The sequence below is a fragment of the Chelon labrosus genome (assembly GCF_963514085.1).
Source record: "Chelon labrosus genome assembly, chromosome: 5".
Lineage (NCBI taxonomy): Eukaryota > Metazoa > Chordata > Actinopteri > Mugiliformes > Mugilidae > Chelon > Chelon labrosus.
The window spans coordinates 7667978-7692544 of record NC_140341.1 but is presented as its reverse complement, the minus strand read 5'-3'; the positions used below and the strand labels follow the sequence as shown (position 1 = coordinate 7692544).

Here is a 24567-nt window from a genome sequence, read left to right as displayed (position 1 = left end):
GACTTGGCAGAATTGTTGTGAACTCTGTTAGCATGTAATAATTAGAATAAAAACAACCGCCGCACTGCCAAAACCCTCCAGGCTACGATTTTTTTGTTGTGGGTTTATGTGGCTATAAATAGAGACAGTTGTGATCGGTTTGGTTCACTGGGTGTACAAAGCCAAGGAAATTTGTGCGGTGGGGGTCCCTGGTCTGGTCTAGGTGGGTGCTACATGTCTAAGTAACATCCACATGAATGAATGCAAGGTCCAAAGGTTTCCCAGTAGAACACTAAATTGTCACAAGATGGTTAATGTTATTTACTTCTACTGTCAGTGTTTTTAATGTTGTGGCTTATTGGTGTACTTATAAAAACACACACACAGAAACGAAGAAATAGCGATATCAATACTGCTCACTTTTGGTGTTAAATATGTCAAGCTAACAGAGAATATCTATTAATCTGTAGTAATATCACACTGTAGTTTGACACAGTCACAGTAACTTTGGACACTGTCCAAGTACAAGCGAGACAAAGAGGAAACCAGTTTAAAGTGTCCATTCATGGATTTACAATAAAGTCTGAGCAGGAACACTGACCTGCACTAAGCAGTGTTCAGAGCACAAACACTCCTTCCACTCTTTTTACAATAGCACCCTGGCTTATGGTAAATGTTCATTTCTAAATGTTGTTGATTTGTGTTTTTCCAGCCATGGGCCTGAGTTCAACGCTAGGAAGCCTTCTGTTTTTCCTGAGCCTATATGGGATCTGTAAAGGATTCGTACAGGGTGAGTCAAATTGTTTTACTTTAAATAACAAAGAAAGTGTATTTTCCAGGGATGCACCGACACATCCCTCTTTTTTTGAGCTGCAACTGACGGAAGGGGGCGCCCGCGCATTTTCCTTGCTCGGGAGAAACAAGATGTCGGTTGTGTGGGGGTACTTAACAGTCTCGGAGAAAGATTCGCGATATTCAGTTTGTAATACATGTTCCGGGGATATTTCAAGAGGGCGGTACTGTAAGAAAGGATTTCAACACATCAAATCTCATAGAACATCTAAAAAGCCGACCAAAAACGGAGGAATAAAGCTGCCACGAAAAGCACGAACCACTGCCAGTAAAACTTAAGGCGCTTGTAGCAGTGATGTGTCACGCTCCAAAGAAGTTCCCAAGAGCCGATGCTTGGTAGTGAATCAGAAGAGCTGATTCCCATCGAGTGAGAGCCGCCTCCCCACATTTTTCCTTTTGCCTGATCATCATGCTATTAATCATACTATTATGTGAAAGCAGAGAAGGGGACAGATGCAGTGGCGGACTGATTAAGACAGCACACAGCGGTGAACAGGGCAGATACTCATGGAGAGAAGAAATCGCATTTTTCTCAATTGTTGCAAATATTCACACCGTTTGTATACTGAGTTTGGTCCCATTTTTGTTCATGTGGATTAGATTGCAGTGTTTTGTTCATTTGTTTGGACAATTACAGTTTTATTGAAATATTAAACAAAGGTTAGAATGCTTTTGTAGCAGAATAACTGCACAAAATGAGAAAATTAGGCTTCTCATAAAAACATAGAATGCAAAAGGGCTTATCAACACACAAACCATATGTATTTGCTGTGTAGGGCTAAAATATTAGGCTAGCCATTCGGGAGCAGAAAGAGTTGGCTCTTCATAGGGAGCCGTGGCAAAAGAGCCGGCTCTCAGAAAAGAGACGAACTTCCCATCACTGGGAAGAAAAAACTGCCTGCAGACAGCGTCAAAGTAAAACTCCTTGCTCTATATCAGGCTAAAACCGCTCAAATGATTTTGTTGGGCAATGTAATACTGAGAATTAGCTGAGGAATTTTTAAAGTTATTTTTAAGAAAATAACTTCATGTAAATTAAGGCTATATGAAACATCAAATTGACATTAAAGTTTGTTTTTGTTTCATTGGATTTGTGCTCATTAAAAGATGAAGAGCAGAAAGACTTAAACACAGTTCAGTAATGTGTAAGTAAAAAAAAGAAAAAGCATCTCCAGTCTGTTTAGCAGCACTCTATTGCCCTCTTTGGCCAATGGTGCGCATTAACTTGTGGTAATAGTTTTGTAAGCCGTCAGTATTTCTGATAGGTGCAAGCTCTTCTGAAGTCCCACACTTATTTCCGACAAGTAAAAAAGCTAATTTTGGGTGATGGAAAATGTTAAAAGTCGGGAAAATTGCATTTAAATCATAATAAGAGGCAAAATGTTTGGATGGCTGTGAAGTGGCTCAGATGGGAATAGAAACTGCACAACAACACATTAGCTGTACACAACACAGCAATCTGCCTCACACTGATTTTGTAAAAATGACAATGCTCCATTCTCCACGGATTTGCGTTGCAGACAACTGTACCAACTACCGGGTCCAGTTTGAGAGGGTTTTCTCTGTACCCGGGGACGTGGCTATGCTGAACAACACCCTGGTCTCTCCGGACGTCTTCAACTTCACCGCCGTCCCGTACAACATCACCTGGTACAACTCGAAGACAGACCAAGAAATGAGCAACCAGACTGGTCGAGTTCTAGTGTATGGGGAGACACTGTGGTTTCTCAACGCAACGCTGGACGACAACGGGGAATATGCGTGCCTGCTGAGGTACGGTAACATCTGTAGAGACGGAAATGCCAGGAAGTTTATTAAGTATATCTAACTGTCTTTTCACCAGTCACGTCATAAGGGCTTGACAGAAGGCTAGTAAAAAATGGCGTTATGATAAGATAGATTTATGATTATTATGATTTAGATTTATGATTAGATTTATGTGCAAGAATTTACATTTACTGTACACAAATTAAATCAAATGCAGTCAACAATGCACAAAATTGACCAAAATGCCAATTTCTACCCATCGATTAATTCCACCGGCCTATTCTATGGTTCTTTTCCCTATGTAATATTCAGATTCAGAAAACTTATTTGTCCCTATAGGGTTAAATGTAAGGCACTTCAGCGTGATGTGCAAAACAAGAGGCTTTTAAAGAACAAAAAAACAGAACAACACATAATATGTACAAAAACTGTGCTATAAATTCGTTAGAAATAGTAATTTACATGTATTTAACTGGAAAAGCATGAAATGAGCAAGACAAATACCCTAATATGAATAAAAATGTGCTTTTAGCCTCATTAAATCCTTAGCTTAAAGTATAACCCTGACAAAAAGCTGCTGATTATGCTTTCAGTTAGTGAATATACTGTAAGCTGAGCTGCTGTGATCATCTTTTTCACAACTTTTGAGGAGGGTTAGGGTTACGGTTAGAGTTAGTCACCATTGCTCTGGATTTTCTAATACTGCAATAGCTACTACTAACCTGTGGTGATTTTGTATTTAAAACTTTGACATAACAGTTTAATTCTCTGAGGAAGTAAAAAGGAAAAAAAAAATATTTAAACACAAACACGTTCTAAACAGCAATGACAGCAACAGATAAAGACAGACTCACTGAGGTTACATGTTCAAAGCTAGAGTAGAGCTATAGACTATCCAATATCATTAATTATACATTTGTTTCCTTTTTTTTATTTTATTTTTTTTCCAACAGGACGCCTTCTCAGTGCTACATTCAGGCCACAATGCTGGTGGTGGAACTGCCAAATGTTGGAGAATGTGGAAGGCCGAGGAAAGCTATTCAGCCACTTACATATGGAGTCGCCGGCAACCTGATGTGCCCTCTGAGGGACTACACCAGTAAACTGGACAGCTACAACATTAAGTACTCTCTAACGTGGTACAGAGTGAGTAATGGGGAAATTCTGGCTGAGAACTGACATTAAACATTTACTAATCTACAAAGTTTATACCAGAATATTACACCAGTCTGTTCACAAGTGTCATTAAATATGCAAGATCTTAAATTAAGGTAGATGCTTTACTATGTGTAGCACGTGTAAGATGCAACACTGGTGCACATTAAATATAAATCAGAATCAGAAAAGACTTTATTGCCAAGCATGATCGTACACACAAGGAATTTGCTTTGGTGTTGTTACGCCTAAAATAAAATAAAATAAAATATAGAAACTATATTATAGAATAAATATAGAAACTTCCTCTCAGATATATATGCTGATGCTGATGCAACACTATGCAGCATCATCAGATGGCGGCGCGCGCGAGCGCAGCGGCTCTTTGCTCTCCAAGTTGGTGCTTAATTTTGTTTGTTTGGTCGCTGCTAGTGATAGATCTGTATCAGTCAACACAGTTCTATAGTCGTCAAGAACTGTTAAACATTGGAGTCACCAATAGCAGGGAGATAACGTTATCTTTTCATCGGACCCACAACATCCCCGACTCCATTACCAGGGAACCGGGCTCCCTATGGTTGGTTATCCCAGAGAAGCGACGCAGACGCCGGCGGGAGAGAAAACAAAAGCGGGGCTGCAGAGCGGGTCTCGGTGTCAGACTACGCAGAGACCCACACAGATCACCGATCCCCAGCCTCTTCCTCTCCAATGCCAGGTCCATTGTCCACAAGATCGGCGACCTGGAACTATCTCTAGCCGCAAATAACTCAACAAGGAACTGCAACGCAATGGTAATCACCGAAACTTGGCTTAACTCTTCGATCCCCGACACCGCTGTCGAGCTGACTGACAGAACGCTGCACAGACAGGACAGATCCAGAGACACCGGTAAGAGAAGAGGAGGGGGGCTGTGTGTATATGTGAATGATAACTGGTGCGAGCAGAGCCGCGTTATAGACAGTCACTGTTCCCGTGATCTGGAGTCTCTGTCAGTGCTGTGCAGACCCTTCTACCTACCGAGAGAGCTAACAGTAGTAATAGTGACAGCAGTCTATATTCCACCGGACGCTGATGTTAGCTTGGCTTTGGCTCACCTTCACCAAACCATCAGTAAGCAGCAGAAAACCCATCCGAACGGAGTCCATGTGATTGCGGGTGATTTTAATAAGGCATGCTTGAAGTCAGTGCTCCCCAAATTCACTCAATATGTGGACTGCGCCACCAGGGGAAATAACACTCTTGACCATGTCTACTGCAACTTAAAGCATGCCTACAGGGCAGTGCCTCTCCCTCACCTGGGGCTCTCAGATCACCTCTCTCTGCTCCTCTTTCCTGTCTACACCCCTCTTAGGAGGACAACGAAGCCATGCACAAAAACCATAACAACATGGCCAGAGGGGGCGCTGTCACAACTCCAAGACTGCTTCTCAAGCACTGAATGGTCCCTTTTTGAACAGGGGGATCTCCAGGAGCATACAGATACTGTTCTTTTTTATATAAAGACCTGCATTGACAATGTGACTGTAAATAAACGCATCAGGGTATTTCCTAACCAGAAACCTTGGATGACTTCAGAAGTACACAAACTCCTCAAAGCGCGGGACCGAGCCTTCAGGTCAGGGGACATAGCCCTATACTCCACTGCCAGGACTGATCTGAAGAGGGGAATCAGGACTGCCAAGCTGGCCTACAGAGAGAAAATTGAAAACCATGTCTCGGATAACGACCCGAGACGAGTGTGGCAGGGGTTACAACATCTCACTAACTATCGGGGCAGGAAAAAAACAGTAACAACAGCAAATGGTGTTCAACAATGGCTGTTCACTTCTAACCTGGCAACACCTTGAGACAGAAACTGGTTCATCCCAAAGACAAAACACCTTGACATAAAATGGGGGAGGGGAGAATCGGAGAGGAGCAGGATTGCTGGGGGTTTGGAGGCCAGAGTGTGTGGGGGAGGGAGGCACACCTGAGGGCTGTGAACTCATTTGCTCTGTCCGGGCTGCTAACTGACTGTCTGTCTTTCACCAGTTTCACCAGGTGGCAGCCTGGGCAGAACAAATGAGCTGAATCAAAATGTAATATATGTAGAAGGATGTAGAAGTTATCAGGACCCTACAACACTGGGCTTCCAACATCCCCACCAGACACATAGGAAAAGTAAAAGAACAGAACCACATCAAAAAAGCACTCAAAATCTGTGGTTATCCCAACTGGGCCTTCATGATATTTACACATATTTACAAATAATAATAAAAAAAAATGCATTATCAGGATACAGTGTTAGAGAGTGGAAGTGAGTGAGACTTAGAGACTTAGTTATGAGGCTGATGGAACCATTCCTGGACAAGGGCAGAAATGTTACCACGGACAATTTCTTTACATCGCTGTCACTTGCACAACGACTGCTTAGCCGGAAAACCACCATCCTCGGCACAGTCAACAGGATTCGGCGAGAAATTCCACAATCAACAAGACAGAGGGACCGCGATGAATTCACCACTCAGGTATTTTCAACCACTGGTGCCACGCTGACGGTGTATGCGCCCAAACGGAAGAAGACAGTCTACATTCTCAGCAGCATGCACAGCGTGGTTCAGACTGAGAATACCACCAAAAGGAAGCCAAACACTGTCACCCTTTACAACACCACAAAGTGCGGCGTTGATGTGATGGACCAGATGGTGCAGGAGTACACTGTCCGCACAGGAACACGGCGCTGGCCAGTCGCTGTGTTCTATAACATGATTGATATGGCAGCACAGAATGCATATGTGCTCTATCAAGCATGCACTGGGAGGCAGGAGAGACGGGTGGACTTCCTGGTGGAGCTTGCAAGAGAGTTGGCTCACTCTCATGTGGGTGCAAAGCAGGCACAAAAGGAACAATTGCTTCGGCAACAACCATGCCACTGTGCGATGTATTGACTGCTACAAATACACATGTGGCAAATGCAGAAAGGAGATGGCTTGGCAGTGCTAGCATTGTGCGTGATTATTGAAATGTACTCACCTCACTCACTGTTACTTACTGTTTATTTTTCCCTACTAGAGTTTTACTACAGCTTATTTTAATCCCACTCAAAGGAAGTTCACCGTTCATTATTTAATGTTCACCATTTTATTATTCAATCACTTTTTCTATAACTATTTGCAAACAACTGCTGTTGTTTGTCTGCAAACTGCTCTGTGTGCTTGCTGCTGCGGAAAACTCAAATTTCCCTGAGGGAGTCACCCCAAAGGCATCAATAAAGTTTTAAGTCTAAGTTCTAAGTCTAAGTCTCACTCACTTCCACTCTCTAACACTGTATCCTGATAATGCATTTTTTTTTATTATTATTTGTAAATATGTGTAAATATCATGAAGGCCCAGTTGGGATAACCACAGATTTTGAGTGCTTTTTTGATGTGGTTCTGTTCTTTTACTTTTCCTATGTGTCTGGTGGGGATGTTGGAAGCCCAGTGTTGTAGGGTCCTGATAACTTCTACATCCTTCTACATATATTACATTTTGATTCAGCTCATTTGTTCTGCCCAGGCTGCCACCTGGTGAAACTGGTGAAAGACAGACAGTCAGTTAGCAGCCCGGACAGAGCAAATGAGTTCACAGCCCTCAGGTGTGCCTCCCTCCCCCACACACTCTGGCCTCCAAACCCCCAGCAATCCTGCTCCTCTCCGATTCTCCCCTCCCCCATTTTATGTCAAGGTGTTTTGTCTTTGGGATGAACCAGTTTCTGTCTCAAGGTGTTGCCAGGTTAGAAGTGAACACTGCTCTGTGTGCTTACCCCGTCCCCCATAAGCTCTCTGGGCCCACTCCCCCTCCCCTCCCCACAAGTTTCCTTGAAGTGGCTCAGCATGTCCCCTCCTGTGGTGCCCCAGTGATTGCCTCATTTTCATAACAAAAGGAGGGTTCACAGATGATTTAGGATATTAGCTAAAAGCCTTCCAGCCGATCGGCTGCCCTCTGGGTTTTATAGGTAGAAAAGCCAAATGGCTGCTCTCTGGGACTTCTAGTGTTAACAACTTCTTTGCCCGTTTTGAGACCAAGAGCCCCACTGCTTTATCGCCCCCTGCGGTCACTGACACTTCTGTTCTCACTGTCCAACAACACGAAGTGGGACAGGTTCTTAAAGCAGTGAACCCCAGGAAGGCTGCTGGCCCTGATGGGGTACCTGGGAAGGTACTTAGAGCATGTTGTAATGAACTCTCTGCTGTCTTCACCACCATTTTCAACTTATCTCTCGCTCAGGCCATTGTCCCCTCCTCTCTGAAATCAGCAACTATCATCCCCATACCCAAGAAATCATCATCAAACAGCCTAGCAGACTACAGACCCGTGGCCCTTACCCCTCTCATAATGAAGTGCTTTGAGAGACTGGTACTCAAACACGTGCAAGCTAGTCTCCCTCACTCCTTGGACAATCATCAGTTTGCATACAGGCCAAATAGATCCACAGATGATGCCTTATCTATTACTCTCCATGCTGCCCTGAGCCATCTTGAACAGAGAAACAGCTACGTCAGGATGCTTTTTGTGGATTATAGCTCCGCCTTCAACACAATTATCCCCGACATCCTGATCAACAAACTACTGACTCTCGGACTCCCCTCACCCACCTGCAGCTGGATAAAAGACTTTTTGTCAAACCGTCCACAGACGGTTCGAATTGGCCCCCACCTGTCTTCCACCATCACACTCAGCACCGGCTCACCTCAGGGCTGTGTGCTGAGCCCTCTTCTCTATTCACTATACACCTTTGACTGCCTACCAACATTCCCCACAAACTCTATCATAAAGTTTGCAGATGACACCACCATAGTAGGACCTATAACGGGCGGGGATGAGTCTGCCTACAGACAGGAAGTACAGAATCTGTCTGAGTGGTGCTCTGCCAATAACCTCATGTTAAATACCACAAAAACAAAAGAACTTATAATTGACTTCAGAAAGCATAGCACCCCCCACCAACCTCTCCTCATAAATGGTGAGTGTGTGGAGAGAGTCAACTCATTCAAATTTCTGGGCATCCATATCACAGACTGTTTCTCCTGGGCAACTAACACCACAGCCATTATCAAAAAAGCTCAGCAGCGCCTTCACTTCCTCAGGATACTGAGGAAAAACAACCTGAATGTGAAGCTACTGGTGTCCTTTTACAGATCCACTATCGAGAGCATCTTGTCATACGGCATCTCTGTGTGGTTTGCTGCATGTTCTGCAGCAGACAAAAAAGCCCTACAGAGAATTATAAAAAATGCAGAGAAAATCACTGGTTGCCCCCTCCCCCCCCTGTCAGATATTGCACTCAGCCGTACCCTCTCAAGAGCCAAGAACATCATCAAGGACAATACTCATCCTGGCCACCACTTGTTTCAACTGTTACCTTCTGGTAGGCGTTATAGGTCCATACAATCCAGTACCACAAGATTTAAAAACAGCTTTTTCCCAAACGCAATAGTCTTCCTAAACAAACACTGCTAAACCCAGCCACCTACTGTCACCTCTTGCACTTTAATAGTTGCACTATTTGATCATTGCTCTGTTTTACTCTTTTTACTGTGTTTTATATATGTCCTGATAGTGTGTTTTATATATGTCTTGAAATGTTTATTTATTGTATGTATGCACCCAGTGGAGTAGCGCTCCTAATTTCGTTGTATTGCAATGTACAATGACAATAAAGGCATTCAATTCAATTCTAAAATATAAAAATACAACAAAATACAAAAATATATACACAGTATATATATGTATATTCCACCAGAACATTTACTGTGGGATGGTAGTGGGTTTGATGTGTTCATGGGGGGAGCTTGGCATTGTTCAGCAGACGGACTGTGGATGGAAAAAAAACTGTTCGCCATGCGAGTGGTCCTACACTCGATGGATCGCAGCCGCACGCTTCAGAGTCCTGGAAGCGTACAGCTCGTCGAGAGACTTCAGACTGCAGCCAATCACCTTCTCTGCAGAGCGAATGACACGCTGCAGTCTGCTCTCGTCCTTAGCAGAGGCTGCAGCATACCAGGTGGTGATGGAGTTGGTGAGGATGGACTCAATGATGGCAGTGTAGAAGTGAACCATCACTGTCTTTGGCAGGTTGAATTTCTTCAGCTGCCGCAGGAAGTACATCCTCTGCTGTGCTTTTTTAATTAGGGCGCTGATGTTCAGCTCCCATTTGAGGTCCTGGGAGATGATGGTGCCCAGGAAACGGAGGGACTCCACAGTGTTGACTGTAGAGTCACACAGGATGATGGGGAGGAGTGGGGCTGTGTTCTTCCTGTAGTCCACGATCATCTCCACTGTCTTGGAGGCGTTCAGCTCCAGGTTGTGGCGGCTGCACCAAGTCACCAAGCGGTCAATCTCCAATCTGTAAGCACTCTCATCTCCACCTGAGATGAGCCCGATGAGGGTGGTGTCATCCGCAAACTTCAGGAGCTTGACAGACTCATGACTGGAGGTGCAGCTGTTGGTGTACAGGGAGAAGAGCAGAGGAAGGACACAGCCTTGAGGGGAACCCGTGCTGATGGTACGGGAGTCTGAGATGTGTTTTCTCAGCCTCACATGCTGCCTCCTGTCAGACAGGAAGTCTGTGATCCACCTGCAGATGGAGTCAGGCACAGTCAGCTGGGAGAATTTGTCCTGTAGTAGAGACGGAACGACTGTGTTGAAGGCCGAGCTGAAATCCACAAACAGGACCCTGGCATATGATCTGGGGGAGTCCAGGTGCTGGAGGATGAGGTGGAGGGACAGGTTGACTGCGTCATCCACAGATCTGTTTGATCTGTAGGCGAACTGCAGGGGGTCCAGGAATGGGTCTGTTAAGTCCTTGAGGTGAGAAAGCACAAGGCGCTCAAAAGACTTCATCACAACCGATGTCAGGGCAACAGGGCGGTAGTCATGGAGTCCGGTAGTCCTTGGCTTTTTGGGGACTGGGATGATGGTGGAGGCCTTGAAGCAAGCTGGCACGTGACATGACTTCAGTGAGATGTTGAATATATCCGTGAACACTGAAGACAGTTGATCAGCACAGTGCTTCAAGGTGGATGGAGACACAGCGTCTGGTCCAGCAGCCTTGCGGGGGTTCTGCCTCGTAAACAGCCTCTTCACGTCCTTCTCCAGGATGGTGAGAGGTGAGATGGAGGAGGGAGGCTCTGAACCCACCGGCTGTGAGGGAGCCTTGGCCATTGTTGTTGTCGGGGAGGAGGGGGGCACTGGTGTGAGGGCCTGTGAGGTTTCACAGATACCAGTGCTGGTGGGAGAGGTGTCACCGTGGGGGGTGGTGGTCGTGGTACTGTCCCATTGTCTTTCAAAGCGGCAGAAGTATTTATTCAAGTTGTTGGCCAGGCGTGAGTAGTTCACAGAGTGGGGGGGGTTTGGGCTTGTAGTTGGTGATGTTCTTGAAGCCCCTCCAGACAGAGCTCGAGTCGTTGGCTGCAAGCTGGCTCTGCAGCTTTTCTGAGTACTGTCGTTTAGCTTCCCTCACTGCTTTGCTAAACTTGTACTTTGACTCTTTGAATTTCTCTCTGTCTCCACTCCTGAATGCCTTATGAAACACATTATTAAAGATAGATTCAGTTTGTCTTTATTTATACCAAATGTATTCCTAAATTTTAGTAGCAGAGAAGCCAGATGAACTTCCCTGTCCTAAATTTCTTTTGTAGAGGAAACTTGGTCTGGAACCCCTCCATTAGGAACTGATTATGCTGCAGCAAAGATCTGCCAAGTTAATCAAACTGTTTGGGTTAGATAATATATTTATTAATTAGGGCCGGGACTCGATTAAAAAAATTAATCTAATTAATTAGAGGCTTTGTAATTAATTAATCGAAATTAATCGCATTTTAATCGCATATAAATATTTGACCTGAGAACAGTGAGAAGTAATTTTTTTCATATGGATTTTTAGTATACCATTAAATAATGACTAAATTTCCCATCCACGGGGCCAACCAAAGCGGTCTCATCAGCTTCTTCTTTCATGTTCACTGTGGTTTGTTGTTGTCTGAAGTAATGAACAGTGTTGCCAACTCTTCAGGAAAGGAAAGTAGCTATTGGCTGTCCTAAAAGTCGCTAGAAGTCGCTAAATGACGTCATCGGCTAATTTGCATAATTTACCTTTTGGATGTAATTGTGATGGACGCTGTATTATTAACGCGCCTCCTTTATCAGGGCTTGGTATTGGCAAAATGACTCTAAAGAGACACTCTGGCACAGTAACTTGAGTTTTTTTTTTTTTTTTTTTTCGTTTTTCTTAAGTTTGGTTTAGTTTCTAGCCTACAAGTCACAGGCACAGAAGAACATGAGCATTTTTTGCCATAACTAGAATATTTTTAACATTTTTTGTACAAACGGTTTTTACTTGACAAAATTAACAATCTGAATGGATTATTATTTTATTATTTATTTTAGTGTGACAGTGAAGAAACATTTACATCCCGCTCTGTAAACCAGGGCGCGATCAGCGGCAGCTTTGCGCATGCGTCATTCGTTTGCAGTCTGGACGCGGTGGCGTGGTTCTCCCCGCTCTGACCGCTGCTGCGCGGGGCTACTGTGAGACTGACCGCCTGTGAATGCTTTGGGATGGGAGAGGGGCTCACGGCAGCACCCGCTGCTTGTTGAGGACACTGGTAATGAACGCTAGTTGGTGCTCCAGTATAATCGGTCCGCCGAAACTCATCCAGTGAGAAACGTTCCGCGGTGCAAAAATAAGTGTGATTAAAATGCGTTAAAAAAAATTTACGCGTTATTTTTGTGTAATTAATTAATCTTAATTAACGCGTTAAAGTCCCGGCCCTATTATTAATATTCCGATTAGAATTAAGTGCAGCTACACCAGGCTAGAGTTTAATTACTATATACCACAGACTGTATAAAGATGGTCAGTGGAACAGCTCCTCAAAAGGGAAGCCAAAACAACTAGAGCTCCCCCTGGTGGCTGGTTGCAGTATAGGTCATAAGCTTCACCTCCTCCATGTTAGTGGATGCGACTTGGGTCAAACTAAAACACTAAAATACACGTCAAATATTTTCTGTCATTTTAGGTAGTTAATATAGTACTGATGCATGTTCAAGGGTCAATTTTTTTAGATGAGTTTCGTTTTAGAGCTCTGGCGCGAGATGGCGCCACCCGTATCCCTGGGAAAATAGCGCCATTGTGCCAATGCAAGGAAGTGGGGACATATTGTTTATATTTATACAGTCTATACACCATTATTTCAACTTCAACTCCTTCAGCTATTTCAACTTAATGTATTTATGTTTTCTGTTCCTCATCCAGGGCTGTGAGCCCATACCGGACGGGACAATCAAGTATACCTATAGCGATATAACCAAACTGATGATTAAGAGCGTGGAACGTGAAGACAACCAACCCCACACCTGTACTCTGACATTCAGCCTCGGTGGCATCACGACAACTGTGTCAGAGACCATTGAAGCATCGGTCAAAGGTTAGACTGGAGATAAATACTAACAAGAGAGGAACTGTTTCATTAACTGACTGATCCTACACTGGAGTACACTCTACACTCTAAATAACTGTCATTAAGAGAGACTACTACAGAGCAGCATTAGAATCAAACGTTGTGGCAAGCCAATGTCATTCATATTATTGTAAACTATATAGTGGGATTATGTGGCATTATAATCCAGCATACTGCATATTTCTGCGATTACCCAGTCTCTCTCTCCGTTACTGTATTTGATGCTATCTGTCTTTTTCAGAGGAGTACATTATGGTTCCACAAGTTCGTGAGCCAGGCGGTGAAATAATCAAGGCACGCAAGGGTAAGGCCCTGTATTACTGGATTATTTATCACTGTACAAAGCGTTCACTCTTCTTTCAAACCCATAGCTGATTTATTGAAAGTGGAGTTTATACACTGATCAGCCACAACATTAAAACCACAGACAGGAGAAGTGAATAACATTGACCATCTTGTGACAATCCAATGTTCTGCTGGGAAACCTTTGGACCTGGCATTCATTGGTGTGGATGTTACTTAGACATGTAGCACCCACCTAGACCAGACCAGGCACCCCCACCCCATAGCAATGACACTCCTTGATGGCAGCAGCCATCCCCAACAGGATGCAGCCTGACACAGGAAGACACACAAAAACGCTGTAGGAACAACTTTAAAAAAAAAAATAAAAAATTCTGTTGCCAGACACCACAGGACACCCTCAGAAGGCCCATGTCCATTCTCTGATGAGTCACAACAGGAGGCAGAAAGGAGACCTACACAATATTATGACTGGTCGATGTACATTGTAGAGTCTCACATTTTCATTGCCATTTCTATCATGTGTCTGAATGTCTGCTGAGCTCTAATCTATTCATACAATATTAAGAAGGGTTAAATTTAGGTTTATAGATTAAGAGAAAATGTTGTGTTGAGTTAAATGTGTGTTCTTGTTTGTGTATGTTTAGGCGACAAGTTCAGCAAGAGGTGCCTGGTGTTTATTCCAGGTGTTGGGAGACACTTTGTTGATGTAATTTGGTTGGTCGGAAGCAATATTTTCGACACCAACTCCTCGAAACGTATCTACACATCAGGACAACGGTCAGCACCTTAATCTTTCCTTTTTCCTTTGTTCCATTTGACGCTTTCAGGGTACATAATGATTGAACATAATCTTTCTTCCGACTCATCCGATTGTTGTCAAAAGGTTCCGTGATAGTCGGAATGGTATGTTCATAGAGGTGATGCTGGAGATTTCCGAGGTGAGGGAAGAGGATTTCAACGTCAACTACACCTGTCGAGTGTACAGTGACCGAGGCAGTCCACAGACATATTTTACTCTGCAACCAACAGGTAAAGTCACAGCGTATGCCTCCCAAATTAAATCTGTTACTTTGGGTTACTTTCCAGTCATACTAAACCGTATGACTGGAATAGGTTCCAGAGAGCAGAAAGATAACCAGTAAAAAGAGGCTGTTAATCCTACACAGTGAGCAATAACAAGAACACAAGAGGCAAGATCTTAATCAAGACAAAGTGCCCACTAGGGGTTGAACAACTTCAGATTCAACTAATATGAGGTGAAAGTCGAGTTGAAGCTGACTAGTTGATGATGTCACACATAAAAACACAGTAGAAAGTAGGGCTGAACGATTAATTGCGTTCGCGATAATATCGCGATATGATAAAACGCGATTTTCTAACCGCAACTTGTGCGATTACAAGGTGGTCATGTGACGCGAGCGACGCAGATGATAAGCTTCTGACCTGGACGATGTCTCTGAGCGTTGCGCGCACCCGCGACGGTCAGCTTGTTTACCTGTAATTTGCTACTGCTAGTTTTTTGCAACATGCAAACTCCGACTCCGAGGTTGTGGACGAACCATAGCAATAGCAAATTACTGGTAAACAAGCCAACCGTAGCGGGAGCGCGCGCCGCTCAGAGGTCAGAAGACATTGTCCGGGGTCTGTAGGTCAATCTACAAACCCCGGATGATATTAACACGTAACTCCGGACTCCACGGGGAATAGCACTAGCATATCATAAGAAAGTATTGCTGGAATGAACGAGTTTCGCTGCAGATAATGTGTTATTTAGAGGCTGCGTTTCGATGCCCTGGCCACTCCCGCTATATGGATATACGCTAATCTAATTATCTCCTGAACAAGTACAAATGAAACAAAAGTGATATTGTTAGTAAATGATGATATTTCATGCTAGAAATGAGGTCCAGGTTGTAAAAAACAGTTTCTATTTAAATGCACAGTGGCAAAGCCACAAATGTTTCTGTAATGAGCAGTTAAATAAAAATGTCATTTATTTCAAGTCATACATCTTTTAATTTAATTCTAACAACGAGGCCCAGCCAATGGGAAAGAACATTTTACACTAAATGTATCTAATATTGTCTTGTTCATATTTAAATCATTCATTATGTTTTGTTGGGAAAAAAAGAGGATAAAATAAAAACAATAAATAAAAAATCGCATATTAAATCGCAATATTGAGGGAAAAAAATCGGAATTAGATTATTTTCCCAAATCGTTCAGCCCTAGTAGAAAGTACTGCTTTGCAACAATGAAATATATATATTCTTGACCTGAATACATATTGTAGCGTTTCACACAAAATAAGCTACGGAGACTTTTCTGCAAGGTAACTGAAGCTTGAACACAGGCTACTGTTGGATGTAGCCCACGTCAGTAGCATGAACACCGTCAGTCTGACACTTGTAATAGGGTTGGGCGGTATGAGCAAAATCTTATATCATGGTATGAGTAATTTCATATCACGGTAACGATATATATCGCGGTATGATTTTTTTCCCTTGTAAATTCAATTAATGGCTTAAAATAACCATCCTGACGCATTTGATCATTTTCCTCTTTTATTTTTATTTGCTCACAGCAGCATAACATTATTTTAAAGAAAATATCTTTTGGCTTTCATAATACTGCTTTGCATGTTTTAACCTTAAGTGGTGGAAGAGGTTACTGGTGTTTCCACCTCCAGCAGCAACAGTCGCGCAAGACTCTTTGCAGAGTATCACTTTTTGTTCGTTGTCGGATTTTCTAAATCCGAAAAAGTTCCACACAACAGACGTAGCGCCCCTTTTCGGAACGAGTTCCTCCTCCTCTTCGTCATGGGTGGGTCGGGCTGCCTCCGTTTCCTCATGACGTTCACTCTCCGCCTCCGCCACGATTGTTATCACTCAGATAAAGCTGTTTCTTCTTCGTCGTGCTCATGCAACCATGGCAAGCAGTCTGCTGCAATGCCTGCAGTGCCCCGTGTGTCGAGGCGGTGTAATTACAGTGACTCAGAGAGATGCCGCAGATTAGAGCCCTGCGCGGGACTGTTTTCTTCATCCCGCTCCCGCCCGTGCCCGCCGAATTTCTGACCATTACCGCCCGCTCCCGCAACGTGTGTGTTAGACTCCCGCCCGCTCCCGCAATATGTATGTCCACTCCTGCCCACACCCGCAATATGTATGTCCACTCCCGCCCGCACCCGCAAAACTCTGAGAATTTATTCCCGCACGATAATAGAGATGCATTGATTTTGTGTCTTCTCCCGTCCCGCAGGAAAAAAACAAACAAACGTATTTGTATTGCTATTATTAAAGAGATTCATGGGGTTGTTTGTTTCGTTTCCCTGGCCTGCATGTATTCTGACGCACTGGTCAGGAAGATGAATAGTAGTAGTAATGACATCTCCATCATGTCGCTAGGCTACCTCCCGATCCCGCAGTGTTTTTTTAGCTGCCCATTCCCGCCCGCAGCAAAGTTCAAACCGCCCGCTCCCGCGAGATTTGCGGTGGGTCCCGCGGGACCCGGCGGGTCCCAATCCCAATGCAGCCCTCTACCGCAGATATCTGCTGTTTCTCCGGTATAAACGGTATTGCAAAATCTCTTCCGGTAGGCACTTTTATACCGTCACACGGTATAATACCGTCATACCGCCCAACCCTAACTTGTAATATACGGCTATCGCTCTGCAAACTCTCGTATGGTGCATTCACTGACATCAAGGACAAAAAACACCAGTAACTCTACAATTGCAGAAACAATGTCAAACAGAACACAACAGACTTAACATAAACACTGTGCGCTGCAGGTACGTTTAGCCTATATAAATCAGCAGTGTCAATAGTGTTTAACTTTCCAGCAAGTTGTAAGACAGGATGATAAATCTGGGATGAAAAACAAAACAAATCAAAAAACAATTAAATGCGGTATATGTCCAAAAACTTTTACGTGTATAGCAGCTAATAACTTTTATACGATGAAATTCACCAAATTTCAGGATTGACTTACATATTCTGCATGTCACAGCAGAATGGGCTTCATCTTAAGTGAAGTATTACCAAATACTTGATGAACCGCTGCTAGTTTGCTGACCAGTCGACTCCCTGGTCATGGCGCAGCAGTAAAGTTGTCGGTACAACCCCTAGTGCCACCTGTCCAAACCTAATCATTACAAAAGAAACCGCTGTAGAAAAACATATTTTCATGCTCTTGCATTAGGCACTAATGTATCCATGGTGGACAAACAATCTGATATTGCATGTCTGCAGGTAAATTGTTGAGTACAGTTATATTCGCAGGCACTGGAGTTTTTTCGTGGCCTGGGTTACAGACATTGTCATTAATAGCATTGGATGGGTTATTTCAGACTGAAATGATAGTCTAAAGAATTATTGAGGAAAATATCATGCAATTACATCCACTGAAATGTGAATTTTCAGTATAAATTGACGCCTGCTGAGTGGACTGAAGAAGCCAACTGGATGAGTGACGAAACATCTTCAAGAAACTAGTCCAGCTGCCCTTGATTTCAGCTTTTTTTTCCCGTCATTTTAATTAGAAGTACTGTGGAAACACCTTTTGTCATATTTTATTTTACAAAATTGAATTAAAATAATAATGCTTAAAAACCCAGCCTGCCTTAGAGTATCATTTCATTTGCATCTATCCCACTGAGAAATAAGGGTAATGTGTAAAGTCTCTTGCACAGGCGGGTGGCAGATGATTTATGCGCGCAAGCCGAAAACTGTATATAAAGCTGAACGACACATTTCCACTTCCTCCCACTGCACAGAACCGAAGCTAAAATGTCACAGTTGGGTACAAGTATAACTCCATGGACTTTTGATGTAGCCTGACTACAGGAAGTTAAATAAGGTCAACCGATTACACAAAAGTCACACAAATTAACATCCATAATTAAATTTATGGAAATTCCAAAATTATTAGGGGCAATGCAGGGCACTTGTGCTTTCCAAATGCTGTATTTAATTTGCTATTTTTGTATTTACTTAATGTTAAGCTTCTTTCTTGTGCACTGTCCGTCACTATATGCTGCTCTAACACAAAGGATATCCCCACTGTGGGATAAATTAAAGCATTATCCATCTATCTAATTAAAACAGATAAATTAAATCAGCCTTAACTCATACATATCATGGAATTATCCTGAATTCAAACATTTCAATCAAGGTTTTTTCGTGGACACCATCAGCCTTTGTTCTCATTCTTGGGGGCTTCAGGCTCTAGGTTTTGTAAAACATCTTGAGACAATTTACTGATACTATACAAAAAAGCTAATTTCTTTCAGCTTAACACTTTTTAATTACACCCACTACTATTACAGTCTGTCACATCCCCCTTTATAGCACAAAAAAAGCAAATTAAAACCACGTAAGAACTTTACTGCAGCCGACCACCAGGGGGCAATCAAAGCATTTTTGGTTTAACTTCTGGAGAGCTGTGTCATGTCCACCACGTTAACATACACTCACTGGTGCATGTGGATTCAACTGGCGTACAGCCTTTTCCTTCACATCACTAATGTCTGGTCTATTTGTTGCTTATCCTTACAGATCCAAACATCCTACTGCCCATCGGGACAGTGCTTGGTGGTGTGATGGTTCTCTTCATCATCAGTGTCAGCGTCTACTATATCTTTAAGATTGACATCGTGCTGTGGTTCAGGAGAACATTTCGTGTCCTCTACTCAAACAAAGGTAATACTACACAGCCGGATTTGTGATTAGTAATTTGCTCTTATAATGATCCACCCCCCCCCCCCAAAAAAAACATTGACAGTGTGATGGAAGATGGAAAAACCCACACTGATGCTTTCGTTTTGCAAGGGAGTACATAGACAGTACCCACACATTCATCACAACTTATAGAACTGTACCTGACCGCATTGTGTCAATGATGAGAGCAGGAAACAAACCACAAGGCTGCCTGCACAGGTTCAGATGAAATGTCATCTGCTGACAGAAAGACTTCTAGAGTGTACTTTCACATGCTGCTAAAGCCTACTGATGTGAAGTCTGGTGGGCAGAAAGAAAGTCAAAGAAACTGGAATCACACAAAAGGAAAATTTGTTTTCTATTTAGATGAAGATTTCAGTCATGTTGTATGTCGTTGGGGAAAGACGTAAAAACTACTAACATATACTTAATGAGCGCTTTTCTCCTACATCAGACATGGACGGAAAGTTATACGACGCCTACGTAGCATATCCACAGCCCTACACCTTTGGATTCAGTGAGGAAGTGGAAAGATTTGCCCTTCACACACTGCCTCAAGTGTTGGAAAAGGCCTGTGACTACAAACTCTTCTTAGAAGGCCGTGACTCCCTTCCCGGGCAGGGTAAGTTACCAAACATGAAGTATTAACTGCCTCAACGCTCTGTTCAGGAACCAATGTTTAAGCGTCATGTTATGCTTGCATCGTATGCAAAGATTTGGGCATTTCTCAAATTATGCATTTAGTCAATTATTAAAGTAAATTTCAGTGATGAAGTAAAAGCATTCCCTGCAGCAGACGGGGATACAAATATGAACATGTCTTTGAATGTTAATGCCCTTAACGTTCTGCTTTTGATTTGGGAATGTTTACCTACTCCTTCCATATTCAAAGACATGCATACTCCTTGGTTACCAGTTTAGATTCTCAAATCATTTAGGCTTAAGATCTACCTACACTTCATCAATCACATTTTTGAGACAGAGGTTATGACTCTTGCATCCCTGCAAGTGGTACAGGGTCAGTTCTTAAGCATGTCTTCTGTTGTAAAAGCCTCTTTTCAGTTACTTAACTGACTGCAGTACTTTTGCATTCACATTATTCCTTGTTCCCACCATCCATGCATTGTTTATTGTGACTATGGTTGGCACACCATCCCAAAGTATTATAATTAAACCCTGAAGGCATTCTTTTAATCAAATAAATATATCTTTTGCGTTACACTTAAACTTATTTTGTCCACAGCACTTTTCAATATGTCTTATCCACGTAATTACTTTGCGTACTTAAGATGCTGGCTTTTTATGATGAGATTAGCCAAACGGCTGTAAACTGTATCACTTACAAGTCAAGTTTCCATACATCTAAATGTCCAGACTCATCAGTTCATCCCTCAGTCTGAGTGAATGCTTGTGCCCAATTTGAAGAAATTCTCTCAAGGCATTCCTGATATATCGGGCAGACATACAACATAAAAGCACAATGCCTGCAGAGGCCTAAATATACAGAATGTCCATTTATGTGTAGGTATGTTGGGATCATTATCTATAAAGCTGATGGTTTCCCTTCAATCCTTTGTTTCCCAGCCATGGTGGACTCCATTGAAGAGAACCTACAAGCCAGTCGCCGTCTACTTCTGCTCTACACCGCCTCCACTTTCATAAAAAAAAGACACACAACCAGCACCAGTAGCAATAACAACAACATTTCCAAAAGCAGTGAAACCGGCAAGACCAGTGAAAACGGTGGCAACATGAATTTTGAAGATGGTGATAAAGTCTATCCAGACTCAAGGCAGCACTTTGTGTGTGTGGCAGCGATGCAGAAAGCACTGGTAGAAGGATCTCTCGAGGTGAGACACAGAGTCGGACTTCATCTGGCAGATGAAAAGCACAAACCATAGATAAAATGTATTCATACTCTTAATTTAGTGGTACAAAGGGAAGATTAAATAGGAACATGAGAAATTAGGTTAGAAAATAAGGGTGCTTTCAAAATACAATGTCACAAGTGCCACAATGTGCAAACTTTTGCATCCGACCGCACAAACAAACTAGCCTCAATACCACCTCTTAGAATTGTTTCTAATATATACTAGAGGTTGTGTTAACTAGTGGACTTGTCGGCTTTACTGCTGCACCATGACGCTTAAGCAGGAAGTCGACTAGTCACCAATCACGTGACAACAACAACACGGGCGCTTTCGAGTAAACAGGTGAGGAGCCCAGTGAGTCATTGCAGGAAAACTAGCAGTCGTTCATCATGTGTGTGGAAATACTTCACTTAAGATGAAGCCCATTCTACCACGAGATGCAGCATATGTAGTTAGTCCTGAAATACAACAAAAGTACTACTGCAATGCACACTCATCTGAAAAGGCATCCGCTAACACTAGCAGAGGAACGGTCAAAATCCTCTCAATGGTAGACACTTAACAATTTCACCAAACGTCCTACGGTAAAGGAGAGGAGGCTGCACATCAACAATTTGTTGGTAATTTTAATTGTCAAAGTTATTAGACCTTTAACTGGTATACACAGATCCCATCTTACAACACACTGTGAAGTACTATTAAACGTGACTGACAGTGCCGATTTATATAGGCTACACATATCTGCAACATATCAATAGTTGACACTGCTGCTGTGGTTGTGTAGAGTGTTTTTGTCTTGATGTCAGTGAATGCACCATGCGAGAGATGGAAGTTATGGGAGAGCTGACAGTTATTAAAAGTGTCGGACTGATGGCGTTTATGGCGTTGCGTTACAGCCGACAGTAGCCTGTGTTCAAGCTTCAATTACCTTGCAGAAAAAGCCTCCGTAGCTTCTTTTCTATGAGACGCTACCAGGTCAAGAACATAGATTTCATTGTTGCAAAGCATTACTTTCTACTGTGTTTTTATGTGTGACATCATCGACAAGTTGAGTCTACTTTCACTACATATTAGTTAACTTTAAAAAATCGGAAGTCGTTCAAAAACTTATGTATGGTTTATGGAGTTCTCCTTCCCCAAAGTTGTCAAAAGAAATGCTATGAGAACATCCAGTGCCAAGGTCAACTTTATCCAAACACACACAGCACACAATTTGTTGCATCCTGATCCTCGAAAGACAGAAAAGCATGATTATTTGACGAACACAATCATGGTTAAAAGCTCATGGTTCTAATACAACACTGCTTTACAGGTGGTTCTGGTTGAGTTGGAAGAGATCACCCCGGCTCAGCTGGCTCTGTTCCCAGAGTCAGTGCGTCACCTAAGGAAGAAGCAGGGTGCGGTGTGTTGGTGGAAGAACCTCAGGACAAGTCAAAGCAGGAGGACGTGTATGAGGAGGAGAGACGATGTGGTTAAAGCTGGAAAGGACTCACAGTCATCACCGTCCCTCTCCCCTTCCTCCAGGTTTTGGAAGGAGATGCGGTATCATATGCCGGTCAGAGGCATAAGGGCGGTGTATCCTGAGAAAACTGCCTTGCTGAACTTAAGACGAAGTCAGGTATGAGTGTCAAATGAATCAGAGAGAAGGACTGTGGGTTCCCGAAGCCAACGTGTCATATAGTGCAGTGGTTCCCAAACTTTCTCTGCTGGGCCTCCCCTTTGGTACATAAGAACCCCCCCGCCCCAAATTTGCCCATCTCGTCCTTTATTGATTGATTCATTCCATCTAGAGGGTGACAAGGGAATCAGTTGTCACTCCCATCCCATACTGAGCCCACAAAAATACTCCCGTCATATCCCGATCACGTGACTGCCCCCCCAAAAAATCCTGTCCCGCAAAATCCCGAGAGAAAGACTCCCAAATCCCGTCCCGCTCCCTATGTCGTTGTCTAAAGTTGGGCGCACTCACCGCATTGCAGCGTCATTTTTTAATCTAATCTCCTGCTCCGTACCGCTCCTGCCCGCTCCCGTTGATTATTTGCTCTATCCCGTCCCTATCACGTTACCAACAGCGAAATTGACTCCCGTACCGCGGGAATACTGTGACCATGAGAGTCCTGAAAAACTGTCACTCTCTAATTCTATCCGCGCCCTGCGCCCCCCCTGCAATGGCTCTGCACCCCCGAGGGGGCGCGCCCCACACTTTGGGAACCACTGATGTAGTGAATCCCCCCACACAGAGATGAGTTGTACACTCTGAGCCAAGGTTACATCTCAAATACAACTACAAAGTACCCTTACTGGAAATGGCGCCTCAACAATTCCTTATTCAGTTAGCTTCAAGTTGTGTTGAAGGAACAAAAAAGGTCCATAACTGTGTAATGTACAGGATGTGGTGACATTAAAGTAACATATCAAGAAAATGTGGAAGATCCTTTTTTCCAAGACTCAACAACAGTAGATAATGGAGAGTGTTTGGGTTATGCATCGCTAGTTCGCACTAGTACAAGAGCCGTTAACAGGAGGAAATGGAAGAATAAAGCAAAGTGATCCTGTATATTAGCAACATGTAGAAATGTTTAATTAAAAGTGTAAATATTTAAATGTATATATAAGTTTTTACAGTTTCAGAAGAGGTCAAGCAGTAAACTGTTAATATTACATCAAATGCTGCCTTTTATGTACAGTTATTGAGCTGCAGCAATCAAACTGCAAAGAACCACAGCCACAAAGAGAGCATGTTTAAATGTGTGTATGTATGTCATTTATAAAAGCAATATCTTGCAGCAGGTAAGCGCAAAAAGCTAGGTTAGAACGTGGAAAAAACATTTATGAGACTTATGCTCAAGAAAAATGTGTAAATATCGTTTGTAGAAATTGTCTTTGACTTACTTTTTTTGCAATGGTAAGGAAACACTGGGTGAAAAATACAGCTGTGAAACAAGAATGAATTTGTCATGATGGTTGTTATTATGTTAATGTTTGACTATTTTTTTTTTTCCAATAAATGAGCAGAAGCCTTCTTCTGTGTTTTTAGCTTTTTTGACCCCCCTTCCCTCTCGTAAAAAAAACATTTCCACCACCAGGGGTGGACTGGGACAACAAATTCAAGCCGGGTATTTGACACCATCCCAGGTCACCTCAACCCGATTAACGCAAAACATCAAGAGTGAGTTAGGTTGGGCGCCTACCGATGCGACAGTGTAAAATAATAAAACAAAGGCTCCACATGCTCCCACACCGTTTCTTTCTTTTACAAAATAAATATTTTTGTTGTGCTGCAATAATCTGTTCTCAAATCACATAAACTGAAATTAAAAAAATAAATGAACATAATCTTTATTCTATTTTAATCTATTACTACACTTTTAAATGTGTAGTCTGCACATTCAACAGTGTAGTAGCAGATTAAATAACATAGGTCACACCATCATCCAC

At 42.9% G+C, this 24567-nt stretch overlaps 1 protein-coding gene across 1 annotated transcript; it reads left to right on the top strand.

The window, feature by feature from the left end:
- Window positions 1–693: 693 nt before the first annotated feature.
- Window positions 694–24061, top strand: LOC311487946 (interleukin-1 receptor type 1-like; the record flags this gene model as incomplete). The annotated part of the gene is made up of 11 exons (XM_084544397.1): window positions 694–769; window positions 2352–2604; window positions 3552–3744; window positions 13031–13202; window positions 13477–13539; window positions 14186–14318; window positions 14425–14570; window positions 19097–19240; window positions 19713–19880; window positions 20843–21108; window positions 22442–24061. The coding sequence occupies 11 exons, from the start codon at window positions 694–696 to the stop codon at window positions 22751–22753; spliced, it is 1926 nt and encodes a 641-aa protein (XP_084400523.1). The 3' UTR covers window positions 22754–24061.
- Between the last annotated feature and the right edge of the window lie 506 nt (window positions 24062–24567).